The sequence below is a fragment of the Lithobates pipiens genome, unplaced genomic scaffold (assembly GCF_037356315.1).
Source record: "Lithobates pipiens isolate NorthernLeopardFrog02 unplaced genomic scaffold, aLitPip1_a1.2 Scaffold_27, whole genome shotgun sequence".
Lineage (NCBI taxonomy): Eukaryota > Metazoa > Chordata > Amphibia > Anura > Ranidae > Lithobates > Lithobates pipiens.
The window spans coordinates 102,964,777-102,981,718 of record NW_027507788.1 but is presented as its reverse complement, the minus strand read 5'-3'; the positions used below and the strand labels follow the sequence as shown (position 1 = coordinate 102,981,718).

At 45.3% G+C, this 16,942-nt stretch overlaps 1 protein-coding gene across 1 annotated transcript in view; it reads left to right on the top strand.

Moving 5' to 3' along the window:
- Nucleotides 1–16,942, top strand: part of LOC143934034 (C-Jun-amino-terminal kinase-interacting protein 4-like) — a 167,814-nt gene that overhangs the window by 93,239 nt on the left and 57,633 nt on the right. The window contains exons 14-17 of the mRNA XM_077457281.1: nucleotides 1,559–1,689; nucleotides 3,220–3,273; nucleotides 5,003–5,185; nucleotides 6,515–6,644. Coding sequence (XP_077313407.1) covers nucleotides 1,559–1,689; nucleotides 3,220–3,273; nucleotides 5,003–5,185; nucleotides 6,515–6,644 — 498 coding nt within the window. The remainder of the gene's footprint in view (nucleotides 1–1,558; nucleotides 1,690–3,219; nucleotides 3,274–5,002; nucleotides 5,186–6,514; nucleotides 6,645–16,942) is intronic.

Here is a 16,942-nt window from a genome sequence, read left to right as displayed (position 1 = left end):
ATGTCAGAGTTGACATGCCCAGTGTGGACAATTGGAGCGCAGATTTTCTAAGCTGGCTGTTGACCTCTTGATTCAACAACAATTTAGATAAGCTTGTATCCAGGTCCAGGGACCTGCTGACAAAAGCAATGTATGCACACCGGCTTCCTGGAATCTGTACACCCTGATCTGCACGTTTCGTCACCAGAAGCCTCTTTCTTGACTTAACACAGGATTGATATGGAGGTGGAAATGCTAAGGCATCTTGCAGATGCACCATGGCCTCTGCCAGAGCACCTGGATCTTGTGTCCCAAGGACAGATTTACTACCCTGCTGGCCATAACAGTATGGCTGTTGTAGCTCAAGTTATAAGGAATAGGGGCATCTCTGAAAGTGCTTAAAGCTAAGAAATCCACTTCCCACAAGGTTTATCATCAAATGTGGTAGGTGTACTTTGCTTGTTGTGAGTCCAGGGGCTTTCACCCAAGGAGTTTTCTCTGTGAGGCCGCGTACACACGGGCGGATTGTCTGTCCAACTTAGTCCGCTGAACCGTGTTTCAGCGGACAATCCGCTCGTGTGTGGGCTTCAGCTGACTTTTTCAGCGGACTGTCTGACGAACAAAGTCTTACGGAATTTCCGTAATTTTGTCCGTTCAAACTTGGTTTCAGCGGACAGTCCGCTCGTGTGTAGGCAAGTTGGACGGACTAAGTATGGCGCATGCTCAGAAAGGATTTACATGGCCGAAGGTTGCATTGCAGTGTATAGGACGTCGTTTTTCTAGTCCCGTCGTAGGTGCTGTACACGTCATCACGCACGCTTTCAGCGGACTGTCTGCTCATCGTGTGTGGTCAAGTCCGTTCATTCAAATTTTGAACGGATTGTCTGTCGGATTGTCTGACGAACTTAGTTGGGCAGACAATCCGCCCGTGTGTACGCGGCCTGAGTCTTTCATTATTGCAGTTGTGTCTGGACCACAGTTTGACCCTTAGTACTATCAAGGGCCAGATCTGTGTTCTTGCCATTCTTTTAAAAAGACCTTTGGCTTCCTGATCATGACCTTTGTGCAAGGGGGATCCAATGGGTTTCCCTCTGGCCAAATCCTCTCTGCTTCTGAGGCATTTGAATTTGGCTCTTTTGGTTCTGCAGAAGCCCCCATTTAAATCGATCAGACACATTCTCTTCTCTGATTCACAAGGTAGTTTTCTTTGTAGCTATCACCTCAGCTAAATGAGTATCTGAAGTGGCAGCTTTATATGGCTTTTTGGCTTCAGGCCACAGGTTTGTATGGCTGCCCATTCCCTCAATGGGGGTGAAAGGGAAAAAAAAAGATTTTTGTACTTGCCCTACAATCCTTTTCTTGGAATCCATTGAGGAACAGGTTTGTTTTCTTTAGTTTTTCATAAATGATTTGTGCATCTGACTGTCTCTGCTGGCAGGTCTTCAGATGTTTAGATGCTTGTATAATTACTGAGCAACAATGTAGCATCATATTTAGAACTTTGCTCTACTAATAATTCTTGTACAGGACCTCATCAAAAAGGGGACTACTAATTTATGTCACCAAAACAATTTCCTAGGTTGATATTCCAGCAGCTCAAAGAAAGAGATTCACCAGAGCAGAAATGGCACGCGTGCTGATGGAGAGGAACCAGTACAAAGAGAAGCTGATGGAACTGCAAGAGGCAGTACGCAGGACAGAAATGCTCAGGTAATGACTTTTCTATGGCTGAGGATTGAGTGGTACTACATTATTCAGAGATTTATTAATGTAATTAAATTCAGTACATGTGCTTATGTGTGTAGGAATAAAAATGTTACTGTTAGGTTTCATGTTTTTAAATGCGTCGAAAATATTGCTCATCTATGAAATAATAATAATAAAAAAACTCTACTATGCATTATATGTAATTGCTAAAATTTAAATGCCTGAACTGAAACAGCCTACCTGCTCAGGGCTTTAGCTGTTCATCCGGACATTGTTGTAGAGCACCAATCCACTCACTGCTTTTTATTTGGTGATCCCATTGCAGTATAGGTCTTCCTCTTGGATGTCTTTCTCCCAGCTGAGTTACAAGAAATGTTTTGATAGTATAATTTCATCCACTTGAGGGACATGATCTGTCCATGTAAGTTTACTTTGGTATATGGTTGTACAATATAGATGTCAAACAATCAATTTTAAAATTGGTTCTGCATGGACATCTTTTTCTTTCAAATGTTATGACATACATTTTTGGATTTAGCAACTTTAAAGTACCAAAGCTTAGATTTCATTGTGTTTTGAAAGTACCCAGGTTTAAGCGCTGTACCCCTGGTGGCAATCTATACAGAGAAAAGCACTTGATTTCTTTTGTTTAGATAAAAATTTGTATTTAATAATTTCTTTGAGAACAATTGATACTTTTTGGAACAATAGAACTCAAGAACTTGAAGCTTCCATCCTTTGAAAATGGCGTATTTATCAAAGGGAAAGTATATGTGGCAAACTAAGGACCCCTTTCTGCTGTACCTTGTTTTGGTTAGTCACTAATCGTTTTAATCTGGCAGAATTCCAAAAACAAAAGAAAGCATTGTTTAGATTAAACATAATGAAGAACTTCATTAGCAACAAAATCCAGTAGCTTCACCTTTTTATACACTATCTGGTCCGGATGCTGAGTTTTAACTTCTCTAAAGGGCAAGACGTAAAGTGATAGTAAAGTTTTTTTGTTTTGTTTTTAATAACAAACATGTTATACTTACCTGCTCTGTGCAATAGGTTTGCACAGAGTAGCCCTGAATCAACTCTTCTAGGGGGCCCCTGCCAATGCTCTCCACTCCTCCTTCCTTCTGCGTGCCCACTATAACAAACCACTTGCTAGAGGGGTGCCTGTGCAGTCTAGACCCAGAGCCAGGCTGTGCCTATTGACGCACACAGCTTGGCTTGACGCTGCCTCTGTGCCCTACTCACAGGATTTGAGTGAAAGCAGCAGGTGCCAATGGCTCTCGCTGCTGTCTCCATGACCAGTGAGTATAGCAAGCAGCGCCGCTGCACCGGGGCACAGCGAAATGTATCTTTCTATTGTTCATTTACTTGTGATAATGTGAAGATATCAAACCTTACTACTAATATTGCAAAAAAAAAAAAATGTAAACCATTGTTTAGCCACAAAATATAGAAATTGTGCTGTTTTTTCAGTATGGCGTTTCTTTCTTTAGTAAGCTTACTGAGCAGTATTTGTATTTCATTTTATTTCAGGGCCTCCAAGGAAGTTCAGGCTGTACAGATGAAAAAATCCTCTTTCTGGAAAGTGTATGTGTTAAATGTTTATAGTAATTTATTAATTTATTATTTAAAACGCATAATGAAACACATTTTAAGGACGATTTTTATTTAGACAGGGAAATAAAGAAAACTATTATACAAATTTAAAAAAATGCTGGTATAAACACCTGAATTTGTCATTGTCCTTTTGCTGCTATTCTTTGACCAGCAGCAAAGAATAAGAGCCCTTTCACACGGGTGCCTTCCGTTCCCATCAGCAGGGGATCTGTGAGCTGATCTCCTGATTGGAGCAGAGCGGGGCAGATGACAGGTCCATGTCCTCTCAGTTAATGCAGAGCGAATGCGGACAGATCCCGCTCTGCTCTATGGGTAGCCAGGAGTAAAGTCACTGCCTCTGATCTGATCCACTCAAATGGAAGAGAACGCAGTCCTCCCCCTTTTTTTTTGTGTGGACTGTATCAGACTTGCAGGTTGGTGGGTGTAAATAAACGCAACTTTGTTTACACCTGGCAGTCCATGGGAATGCATGGACCTTCCAATCAGGTCTGCTTGAAAAACTGACAGGCGGACCTGATTGGATTGCCTGTGTGAAAGGGCAAAGTAGGCACTTTAGGGCCCATTCAAACCAGATGCAATGTGATGAATTTTTGACTGCACTCCAACTGCATAGACATTCCAAAATCCAGGTTATCCTATGGGCATAGTTCACACTATTGCACTACATGCAGTTTAAAAAAAGTACTGCAAGCTGCATTTTTCTGTACTGCAAATGCACTGACATACGCATAGATGAATAAAAAATCCAGTGTACATAAAAGCCAAAATAAGTAAGTAGACAGAAGTGACCTCAAAGGGCTTATGAAAAATGCTGTGAAAATACGTGTAAAAAAATGCACCACAAATACATGCAAATGTACATGCAAAAATGTGCAGTAAAACCACAGATTCTGGTGTGAATGGGTCCTCAGCCAATCCATGCACTCAGCCCCTAATCTACATTCAGGATGCCAGACGCATTCCAATTGGATTTTTCTCTTTTTTTGAAGCACATGATTAGAGCCTGAGGCTCTAATTGGCTTCAAAAAAGGGTTGACTCGGGGTGCAGAGCCCTGAGCCCACCCAGTTGTGTGACATTAGTGAATTAATAGTCACTAATATCTTCCTGCTTCTCCTTCTAATCAATCTGGCCAGGGAGTCTGAGGACTCCCAGCCAATCAGGTCCCGTTCGGCCGGGAGGAGAAGCTCTTCCCTTGGCAAGCTGCAACAGGTGAAGGGGAGGAGGGGCAGCTTCCAGGAGCCCTACTCCGGATCCAGCACCATCTCCTAAGGCTAGTGCTAGTAACAGGGCCAGGGGCAGCTTCCTGCGCCTCTCCCATGGGGGGGGTGGTATTTGTGCGAGTGAGGGGGGTAGGTTTGCTTGCTGCCCCCCAAAATATTGAGCACCAGACGCAACTGGCCCTCAAAGTCAGTGAATCAGGGTGTATTTCATTACACAGAGCTGCCAGCCTAATACAGGGAACTTTCATTTAGCATGTAATGTAATATAGAAACCGATGGTCTGCAGCTTGAAAAGGAAGCAAAGGGTAATTTTATTCCCCTTACCCCTTTCAAAAACAACCTGTCAATGGCCACTTCCATATTTCTTACCTGACGGGTTACTTTTTAGATAGCTATCTTTTATATACTGTCATTTTCAGAAGTGTGCAACCCCTCTCAATAATATTTGTTTTTTTACTTTATTTCTTTTTACTCATAGATTTGACAAATTATTTAGCTCGTCCAGCAGTCCACCAGAAAAAGCAGAAATGCCACCACCAACTCCACCCACCTCTCTGCACAGAGCGCGCTCTACATCCGCTGTTTACTCCATGGGTCAGATAAGCAGCGCTGCACGGAACCAGTCTGTCAGTTTTCGCGCACACAGCCCCTCACATACAAAGTGGGTACCTTGTTGTCTTTCAGTATTATTCTGTGTGCCAGTTGTAAATATGAATTGTATTAAAGTAAACATAAAAAAAATTTTTCTCTATCTCTATCTGAAATAGAATTTTCTTTTGTAGGTTCAGTGGGGGTATGGTATGACTGCATGCCATCTATCCTTTTATAGTCCTGTGTCACCTGCCCTCTACTGGCAGCTCAAATGAAAAACCAAGCACATTCTGTCATTGGCATACTTGTGTTCATAAAGGGCATCTCACTAAGAATAGATTGGTAGAGTTAAGTGAGATGATTGCTTGGTGTAAATGAGACTCCACTCAATATCCCTGTCAAAGCATGAGAATTCAATGGTAAATCCCCCACACCTGGATATTCATAGTGGAACTGAGAAGTGTTTAATGTGAAACAGTAAAGAAGACCTGTCATGCCATCATTTTTCAAAATAACACGTTCAAAGTCTAGGCATCTTGTGATACCTTTTAAAGTAACTTTGTTAATCCATACTATTTTCTGTGTGCTCAGGTAGCTTGTTAATCCTGGGCACAATATTTTCAGAGGCCCCAACTCAGAGCATTGCTCCAACTATGTCATCAATAGTTCGCAGCAAAAGCCTCAGTGGGCCTATAGGTACTCTAATGTCACGTACACACGACCGGACTTTTTGACAGCAAAGGTCTGACAGAACAAGTCTGTTGGACAATTCGATCTCGTGTGGGCTCCATTGGACCTTTGCTTGGCAAAAATCCAGCAGACTTTAGAAATAGACCATGTTTTCAATTTTTCCACCGGAACTCCGCCGGACCGAGAAATCCGTTCGTGTATATGCTAGTCCGACAGACAAAAAAAACGACGCTAGCGCAGCTATTGGCTACTGGCTATGATCTTCCTTATTCTAGTCCGGTCGTACGTCATCACGTTTGAATCCGTCAGACTTTGGTGTGATTGTGTGTGGCCAAGTCCGTTCATTCATAAAGTCTGTCGGAACTCTGCCGAAAGTCAGTTGGAAAGACCGTCGGACCTAGTCCCTCAAAAAGTCCGGTCGTGTGTACGCGACATAACACTGTTAAATCCTATAGGAGTGGGGCCCAGGTTTGAGCAGAAGGATTAAGGGTCACAAAAAACTATTTAGGAATAAAAAAGTATCCCAAAAGGAGCCGCTACTTTTGGGGAACCAGATTCAATCATAACTCAGTGCTATAAAGATCATACTTGCCACACTGCATTCATGTCAAGCTTGCAGAGTGAAAATACCTTCATGGTGTTATTGGCTCATATATATGTTTGAAGCTGATGGCTCTAGACTACAAATTTATTTTTTTGCTCTCATTAGTGATGATGATGCTGTACCATTGAGAAGCAAGAAACATGAACATTACCGCCAGATTCGCTCACACATCTGGAAGGAGTTTGGGAGAGCGCAAATTCACGGCTGGAGTCTTCCTCCAGCTATAGCAAACAAGGTCCGTAGACTCTACATTGAATGTTTTTAGAGTACTGCTAGATGCCTAAGCAGACAATATCACTTTATTTGTATTTGAGACAAAATATAGCAATCTGTTTACTGTGATGTTTTTATTAACCTTACATTAGATTCTCATTGCTCATCTTTCTGAACATCTGCTGTAGTTTAACCTTCCTTAAAGTGGTTGTAAACCTCTGACATGAAATATAAAGAAAGCATATCCCTCTATAGTGTGTCTCAATCCAGAGCACTAAGTGTAATTTCTGACTGCTACTTCACTTCTCTGCTGCATTAGTCACTTCTGACAAGTTTTCCGGACACCAAGAGAACAAAGATGACAGGTGAGGGAGCTCCAGATGATTGATAGCCTCAGCTCTCTTCCTGTGTTCTGTGTGAAGAGGGGTGTGTCCCTTCCCTCCAATCAGTGGCGTCACTGGGGTTATTGTCACCCGGTGCGGTAGAACATGGTGTCACCCCCCCCCCCGGCACTAAGTACTGAGCAGGCTATTGTTTTGTGTTTTCCCCCCTTAACCTACCACAATGGATGGAGCAGGGATGGGATTGGGGGGATGGATGGAGTCGGATTGGGATCAGGGTGGTGAATAGAGTCAGAATGGTATTGGGGGAATGGATAGAGCCGGAATGGCATTGGGGGTATAAATGGAGCCGGAATGGGATTGGGGGAATAAATGGAGCCGGAATGGGATTGGGGGGGGATGGATGGAGCCAGGATAGGATCAGGGGATAGATAGAGCCGGGGTGGGATCAGGGGAATGGATGGAGCCGAAATGGGATTGGGTTGGTAGATGGAGTTGGGATGGTATTGGGCTGATGGATGGAGCCGGGATGGGATTGCGGGGAATGGAAGGAGCTGGGATGGGATTGGGGGGGATGGATGAAGCCATGATGGGATCAGGGGATGGATGAAGCCAGGTGGGATCAGGAGATGGATGGAGCTGGAATGGGATTGGGGTGGTAGATGGATTTGGGATGGGATTGGGGGGATAGATGGAGCCAGGATGGGATTGGGGTGGTGAACGGACCTGGGGTGGGATCGGGGGGTGAATGGAGCTAGGATGGGATCAGGGGATGGATAGAGCCGGGATTGGATCAGGGGAATGGATGGAACTGGGATGGTATTGGGATGGTGGATGGGATTGGGGGTATGGATGGAGCTGGAATGGGATCTTTGATTTGAGGGGATTGGGGGTTAGAGGATATGTGCTAGAGGGTGCTTTGGGAGGGGAGAGGAATTGTGCTGGGGGTGTCAAACTTCAAATCTACCCCCCTCCTTCTAGCACAAGTCCTCTCTAACCCAAAACAAAACACCCTTCTACCACATATCCTCTAGCCCTCATCCCCCTCCCTAAAATTTACTCCTGGCAGCATAATTGTTACTTACCCAGTCCCAGGCCCCCCAACCCCCTCCCCCAAATCACAATGTCCAACTCCCACAAGACTCCTGTTATTACAGACCTCAACCCCTCAAGCAGATGCTTTAGCGCGCTGTCCTTCTTCCACCTCGGCCCTTCCTCCCGGTCTGTATACTTGTTATGTCAGAGCCAATGAGGAGGCGGCTCAAGTCCGGTGTGCAGTGACTGCAGACGGCAGGGAGAGGAATGCGATTGTGGCGTGTGTGGGACTGTGGCGATCAGACCTCGGGCACCCTGCCTGTCTGTCTCTGCTCTCGGTCGAGAGCAATGCTGGAGGCAATTTCTAGCGCACACTAATTTTGATAAATGTTAATGTGGAATGTATGTTCTTTTGTTAAACACATTAACCCCCCTGACGGTATTCACGAGTCTGGCTCTGGGTGGAATTTTTATGCCAAAAGCGGTAACCCCGAGCCAGACTCGGGACCGCATCGCTGGATCCAGGAGGACGCTTACTTACCTTCTCCCTTGGATCCAGTGATGTCCCCGTGCTGTACGAGCGGCTCGTCCTCTGCTCGATGTATCACATCGCCGATCTCCGTTCCCTGCGAGCGTTGCGACGCACGGGGACGGAGATCGGCACCAAATTCAAAAAGTGAAACACACAGTATACATACAGTATAATGTAATCTTACAGATTACATTGCTGTATGTAATAATTTCACGTACCCTTTGTCCCTAGTGGTCTGCCCAGTGTCCTGCATGCAGTTTTATATTATAAAAACTGTTCTTTATGCCTGGAAACTGGAGATTGTCCATAGCAACCAAAACTGTCCCTTTACATCAAAAATGATTTTAGACCAGCTAGAAAACAGCGATAATAAATTTGAATCACTTGCAAAATTGAGCGATAGCGATTTGTGGGGCGATCCGTCATCAAATACTGAAAAGTAATGACAGTGACCATTCTGCAACTGAGCAAATTTCAGTGTTTTTGATTTGATTACATTATTGAATAATTTTTATTATTGTTATATTATTATTTGGTATAATTATTTATAGTTATTTGTTATATTATAATTTATGATTTAATTTTTCAAACTTTCATACCCGGGATGTCTGCTAGACTCTGGTTTGGACAGATTTAAGTGAGTTATTCCTAAGAATTACAGGACTACAATATAAAACACCAAATTTTCATGCAAAATAATTGTACCGCTTTTAGCACCTAAAATCCGAAATAATCGTACCGCCAGGGAGGTTAACTGTTTATGAGTAAAGTTCCGCTTTAAGGCCGCCGCCACTTGGCAAACAGTCCTTTTCAGGACATCCTTGCTCACTTGTATTCAAAAAAAGTTCTCTTTTGATACAACATAGGTTACCCCCACAGGGGTGTTCAGTATTACTCTTCTAATGCTACAAAACAATTGATAATACTTCACTTAACTGTTCTTAGGCTTGGGACCTCTGTCTGCTTCCCCACAGACTTCACAAGTTCTGCGTACAGACATGCACACCTCTGGCTGCTTGCTTGCAACCTAACAGACTCTTGGGGAGGGAGGAACCCTAAACTTTAGTTGGCATTCAGGACATAAGGGCTGTGCACAGCTGCATAATCAGAGCGTGCTGGTCACCACCAAAACCATGGATCCAGGGTTGGAAGCTTCAACCCACCCAATACTCGACTTACCTGGCTTTACTTAACCTGGTTTGAAATGAGCATCCTGGAGCCTGTCAACCTACATGAGCGAGAACCCTAGGTGATACCAAATCCTCTTTACGCCTGCAAAACTACACACCAACTTCTCTTTTACCTTATGACATGGTGCATCCCTGTCACATACCCCCCCCCCTGCAGCATGTACCTCTTGTCCACAAGCTGTTCAGCAGCCCCCTGATCTGGAACAGCAGAAATAGTCTCTGTCCCATGGTTACACACAGAGCTCTTTTTCCATTAGTGATAATAGACTTTTGCCACCAAATATCCCAATCTGTTTTTTCTTTCTCGTACATTACGGGACACGGAGGCTCAGTAATTACCGATGGGTTATATAGGGTATCACTAGGTGATTGGACACTGGCACACCCTAGACAGGAAGTTCAACCCCCTATATAGTTCCTCCCCTTAATGGAAGTACCTCAGTCTTTTCGCCAGTGTCTTAGGTGTTGGTCACGAGTAAAGATGTGCTGTGCTGTGCTGAGCTCCGCTGGAATATCCTCAGTGGGGCAAGCCATGCAACCGGATCCATTCAAGGTGTCTTTTTCAGGCCGAATTGGAGGGTACCCAGGCCACGTATCCGAAGAAACAAGGTTTTACCTGTAACACATCTCTTTTTAGAGAGCTGGACCCCGGGATCCAGTATTTGGGTTTTTTCAGCCATATTCCTGGCGGAGTGCTTTACAGCAGGGGTCATCAACCCCCGGTCCCCGGCCCACTACCGGGCCGTGGCCCTTCTGCAGGTGGGCCGCGGGTGCGGGCGGCCGCAAAACACATGCTGGGCTACGGGTATGAAAGCGGTGGAAGGAAGAAGCGAGCGGGCGGGCAAGCAGAGATGATATCTCTCTCCGCCCCCTCTGCATCACCTGTCTTCCGCCCTCAAAGCCAGTCTGTGTCAGAGGTGCAGCAGGGAGCAGAGAGATGACATCATCTCATACTGCCTGCCCCGCATCGCTGCTCTCCCCCGGCTCCTCGTGTGTGAAAACTTATGCTGATTCCTTGTTCAGCAGCGCAGATTGCCTGCCCCCCAGACAGCTTATAAGGGGTGGCAGAAGGGTGGAGCCAGAGACTGAGAGCCGAAGGAGTCCCAGACCCTCCCTCTGCCAGATGAGACCAGCTGCAGCATGAGGAGAGAGACACCCTGCAACATCCAGAGGGGCGATCCCACAGAGATGTGACATCATCAATGACAGGTGAGCTGTGTGTGGGAGTACAGGTGAGGTATGCTGGGACCTGTAGTTCACCCCCTCAGCTGTCTGCCTGACCTACCACAAGGGGCGCTCCACTCACTCTGCATCTGGTGACAGGCAATGTGGCAGGTGGCAATCCACATCTTGTGGCAGGCAGTGTGGCAAGTGACATTCCGCTTCTAGTGACAGGCAGCGTGGCAAGTGACTATGCACATCTAGTAGCAGGCGACAGTAGTAAGTGACACACTCAGGGCTCCCACTGATTCTACAGTATGGCGAGTTGAACTATTTCATTTATTACTGCAATGTAATAATAGAAATAATACGGTTCAATCACCCTGACACCATATCAAGCATGGTGCCGCCCCCACCCCCACCCCCCCCCCCCCCCCCGCCCCTGGGCCTTAGCACAATTTTCATCCACACAGCCGGTCCCCGGTGCCAAAAAGGTTGGGGACCGCTGCTTTACAGGCCCAGAATTGGGGATCCCCCTATTCAAGTGGTGCCCCAGTCTCCAAAAGGTTTTTCTCTAAACGGAGCCCACCATGAGAGGTGAAGAGTGGGTCTGTTACACAGAACCCTGGAGCTGGAAAAGGTAAGGGAGACTCCTCAAGAATTTTTCTAATTCTAGTAGGTTTCTCCTTTTTTAGGTTAATGTATGCTGTGCCTAAAGTCGCCACCGGGGGCTGTCAAGGGCACATACCTTTCATGCCTGATCTGTTTGTCTCAGTGTCCACGCTGTATGTTCCAGCCATGCTCCAGGTAGGATGTGGGTATGGGGGGTTCTTTCCTTCAGGGATTCTCCCCCCATGGCTTAAGGGGCCAGGGTGAGCCTTAGCAGGGAGCGGTAGTATACCGCACTGTCCGTCGCTGCCATTACGGCAGCTTCACATCCACCAGCCCTTCTCTCTCCTCTGCCTCAGCCTCCCCTCCATGCTTTTTCAGAGATCAGAGCCTCGAAAATGCTTGTTTTTGAAAAAAGCGACGGGGGGGGGGGGGAGAAGGGGTGGTCGAAGGAGGGGCGGATCGTTAATGCGACGGCAGCATGGGTAGACACTCACATCGCTGGCTACACAAGCTATAAGGTTTTTAAGGTGCACACAGCTTATGGAGGGACACAGAGCAGAGGGGTGCATGTGAGTGTGGAACACGGGCATTCCCAGGCAGCATTTACTTAAGCACCAGACTGAGTCTTGGTAGCAGCGGCAGTTGCTGAACTACATTGCTCAGCAGTCAGTGTATTTTTGTGGTACCTCTACCTTTGTTGCTTGGCCCTATGGGCAGAAGAGGTACAAATACCCCAAGAAATAGGGGCTCAAAGGGATCCCTCTCAGCCTCTGAGGACCCCCCCCGCAACACTTTCACCCCCATGAAGGAACAGGGGAAGCTGGCCAGGGTGAGCCATTGGGGTCAGGGGCTGCAACTGCTTCTGGCACCTTTAGCCCATGTATACATTACGCATGAGGTTTTTTCCTCAACCATAAATGGATTAGAGGAAAGATTATAGGCCTTAATCACATCTTTACTCAGTGAAAGAAAACGCACTAGGTCCCCCACTGCCACCCAGGACCCTCAAACAGAGGAACTCTGGGGAAAAAGGAGAGGAATCCCCCCTCAGTAGACTGGAGTGAGACTGATGATTCCTCTTCTGAGGAATCAAGTGGAGAAGGGCCCTCTTCAGCTTCTCAGGCTGAGAAGGTGTTGGTCCAAATTCTTGCTGGATTGGTCCGCTCCACAGTTAAGTTGCCCGTATCAGAGTCGGTTAAAGAACTCTCCTCTTGTTTGGGTTCACTGAAGCCTCCTCAAACTGCACATGCCTTTCCTGTTCATAGTTTACTGTAAAAGCTTATTTATTCTGAGTGGGATCACCCAGATAAACTTTTTTCCCGCTTAAAAAGTTTTCAACACTTTATCCTATGGAGGAAAAATGTACTAAGATGTGGGGTATACCGGCGATTGACGCCGCCATATCCTCCATAAATAAAAGTCTGACTCGTCCTGTTGACAACCCTCAGATACTTAGGGATCCAACTAATAAAAAAATTGGAATTCCTGTTAAAAAAAACATTTTCTCCTTGGCAGGCTTCTCAACCTGCAGTGGCAGCAATTGGAGTTTGTCAATACTTGAGAGACCATGTTAAACAGGTGCTCAAAGTTTTACCTGAACAGCAAGCCGGGGGGTTGGCCAACCTACCAGCAGATTTGTGTTTTGCTGTTGACGCAATCAGAGATTCTATCCTCCAGACCTCTCGCCTTACGCTTGGGTTGGTACATATGTGTAGAATCTTATGGTTGAAAAAAATTGGTCAGCGAATCACCATGTAAGAAGCTCCTAGCTGGGTTTCCCTTTTGTGGTGCAAGACTATTCGGGGAGGATTTGGACAATTATATCCAAAGGATCTCTAGTGGGAAAAGCACCCTTTTGCCAGTTAAGAAAAGGAGTAAGCATCCCTTCTTTAAACAGGCTCTTTCTCCAGTGACAGGGGCATCAGCCTCCAGGCAGTCACGATGGCCTTCTCCGTCCGGCTCAAAAGTTAAATCAGTCAACACCAGGGACAAAAGAAGTCCTGGGGGAGGAAGTCTACAAGACAAAACGCTAAAGCCTCCTTATGAAGGGGTGCCCCCCGCTCGCTCGAGTGGGGGGGAAGACTACTAAAGTTCTCAAGGGTCTGGCAGGAGGATTTTCAGGACAGATGTGTGGTCTCCACAATAATTCTAGGTTACAAACTAGAGTTCAAAGAATTCCCCTCCCCTCTTCTTGTTTTCTCAGATAAAATGTCCCCAATGACCCTGAGAAAAAGAAGTCTCTCTCTAGCATTGGAGCGACTTTTGTTGCAAAAAGTTATCATGGTAGTTCCCACGCAAGAGCAGGGATTGGGGTTTTATTCAAACCTTTTCACTGTACCAAAGCCAAATGGAGATGTCAGACCCATTCTATATCTCAAAGATCTAAACTGATTCCTAAAATTACGGCCCTTTTGCATGGATTCAATCTGATCGATAGTCTCCATCCTACAAGGAGGAGAACTTCTGGCATGTACCTATTTTCCCTGCGCATCAAAAGTATCAGGATCAAGCAGGAAAAGAAGTCGGTGCTTCTGGTGGCCCCAGTGTGGCCCAGAAGAGCTTGGTATGCAGAAATAGTGAAGATGACGGTAGGGTCCCCTTGGACCCTACTGTCACGTCCAGACTTGCTATCCCAGGGATCAGTGTTCCATCCTGGCGTACAAACGCTAAATTTAACGGTTTGGCTATTGAAACCCACGCTATAGAGTGTCGTGGGCTTTCAGGCCCTGTGGTTTCTACCTTGATTAATGCAAGGAAGCCAGCTTCCAGAATGATTTAAGTCTCCTGGTGTGAATCCAGGGGTTGGCATCCCAGAAAGTATGTCATAAGCAGAATTCTTGACTTTCTGCAAATGGGGTTAGACATGAAGCTGGCCTTGAGTACCATCAAGGGCCAGGTCTCGGCCTTATCAGTTCTGTTTCAACATCCACTTGCTTCACATTCTTTGGTACAAAGCTTTATACAGTGGGTAATGCGCCTTAATCCTCCGGTTAGGGTGCCTCTAAACCCCTGGGACTTGAATTTAGTGCTGTCAGCTTTACAGAAGCAGCCTTTTGAAACAATACATCAATTTCCCTTAGTTCTGTTGACAAGGAAATGCATTTTTCTGGCCATTTCTTCTGCCAGAAGAGTATCAGAATTAGTGGCCCTTTCTTGTAAAGAGCCATATCTAATAATGCACAAGGAGAGAGTGGTGTTACGCCCTCATCCTAGCTTTCTACCGAAGGTGGTTTCAGGTTTCCATCTAAACCAAGATCTTGTTCTGCCTTCCTTTTTTTCAGATCCCTGTTCTACGGAAGTAAGGTCACTACATTCTTTGGATGTAGTGAGAGCAGTCAAAGCCTACCTGGAAGTGACTGCTCAGGTTTGCAAAATGGATGTTTTGTTTGTATTGCCAGAAGGTCCTAATAGAGTACAGGCAGGGTTGAAATCTACCATTGATAAATGGATTCGACAAGTAATTGTTCAAGCTCATGGTTTGAAGCAGAAAGTTCCGCCTTTTTCAGATCAAGGGGCACTCCACTAGGGCTATTAGTGCTTCGTGGGCAGTGCATCACCAGGCCCCCGTGGCTCAATTCTGCAAGGCCGCAACCTGGTTGTCAGTCCATACATTTACCAAATGTTATCAGGTGGGTGTGGGAAGGCATGAGGATATCGCCTTTGGGTGTAGTGTGCTGCAGGCAGAGATATAAGGTCCTCAGGTCTGATTACACTCTACTTTGTGTGGTTCCCCTCCCCTCCTCTCAGATAGCATTGCTCTGGGAAATCCCATCAGGGATTACTGAGACTTTGTCCCGTGATGTACGAGAAAGAGAAAATAGGACTTTCTAACGGCTTACCTGTCAAATCCTTTTCTTTTGAGGTACATCACAGGACAAAGAGGTCCCTCCCCTCTTCTAATACACTTATATTGCTTTGCTACAAAACTGAAATACTCCCAGTAAGGGGAGGGGTTATATAGGGGGTTGAACTTCCTGTCTAGGGTGTGCCAGTGTCCAATCACCTAGGGATCCCTATATAACCCATCAGTAATTACTTAGACTCTGTGTCCTGTGATGAAGCTGTTATAAAAAATTCGTAAAACTTGGTACTTTGTGGTACTGACTCATCCATCCAAGTAGACACAGAGTTATCTGATAGCTGCGTGTCCAACATGTTACTAATTTCTCTCATTACATCATTAGCCATATGAGGCTGCATTATCATATTTTTTACATAATGAGCCTGTGGCTCTGTATTTTACTCTGCTTCTCCTTGAATGCTGTAAAATAGCTAAATATGCTTCATTTGGCCTCTTGGCTTACTCTAGCATTGCCTCTGCTATGGCTCTTTCTGTTTCCCCAAAAACCTCACAAGCATTATGCACACCACTGGTTTCCCTCTTGCAGCTTTATGGACTCCTGGGTGGAGTCCTGAATGCTAGTCAGAACCCGTAGAGACTCTGCACAGCAACAGCAGTTGGTGGTCACTATCAAAATGTGGACCCATGGTTTGAGGTTTCATTCCACCCAATATTCTGCAACCCTTCCTAGCTTCAGGACCCTGACAAGGCTTTGACAACTGCCAAGCCGGTTTCCTTTGCTCAAAGCAAACACCCATAGGCAAGAACCTGCAAAGTTACATGCTGATTGCCATTGTACCTCTTGACGTGATATAGCTCTGTCACAAAATAAATATATAATCAACAATATAATGACCTGTTCTGTTTTCTAATTAATGATTGATGGTGTATGGGTATGTTACTTTGACCAGAATTCTTTCTCCTGAAGCGCCGCAATCTGCTTCCTAATAGCAGATCAGAAGAAACTTCAAAGAATAAGTATGAAATCAAAAGGGTGTCTCTTCACACCTTTCTGTGAATCAGACTGTCAATTTCTTTTCTCTGTTCTTGTTTTAGTAACATAAGAAGTCTACTGATCATTAGCAGTTCATCTTCATTTAATAACTTGACTTTGATCAATGCAGCGGTGAGATTTGTATGTCTCATTTCAGGTTCTGTATTATATCATAGCAAGCAAATTGACTCAAACCCTTTTGAGAAAGTTCAACTAAAATGTCCTCTGATTGCCAGCCATGTGTTTGGGTATCAGTGCACGCTATCAGTGTCAATTATAGTAATAACCACAACTGCTTTAATATAATGCACAGAGGGGAAAAGCTATCATGGTGAATCTTCAAAATGTCAGACAGACGAGGCCTTTGTCAGATGATGCTACCTTGGTAGAAAATGTGTTAGGGTGAACTAGGGATATACCGAAGTACAGAATGATCTATGACTGGGCTGCGCGGTCACTTGCACTCATATCCTGTGATTTAGCTTGTCTTTGTGCTAAGTTAACATGCATGACTATGCAGTTATCTCAGAGGAAGATTGTTCTTTTTATTAATATTTGAAGAAATCTGTATTACCAACAGAGTGGATCTTTAAAATTTAGGTCATTGTGTAAAG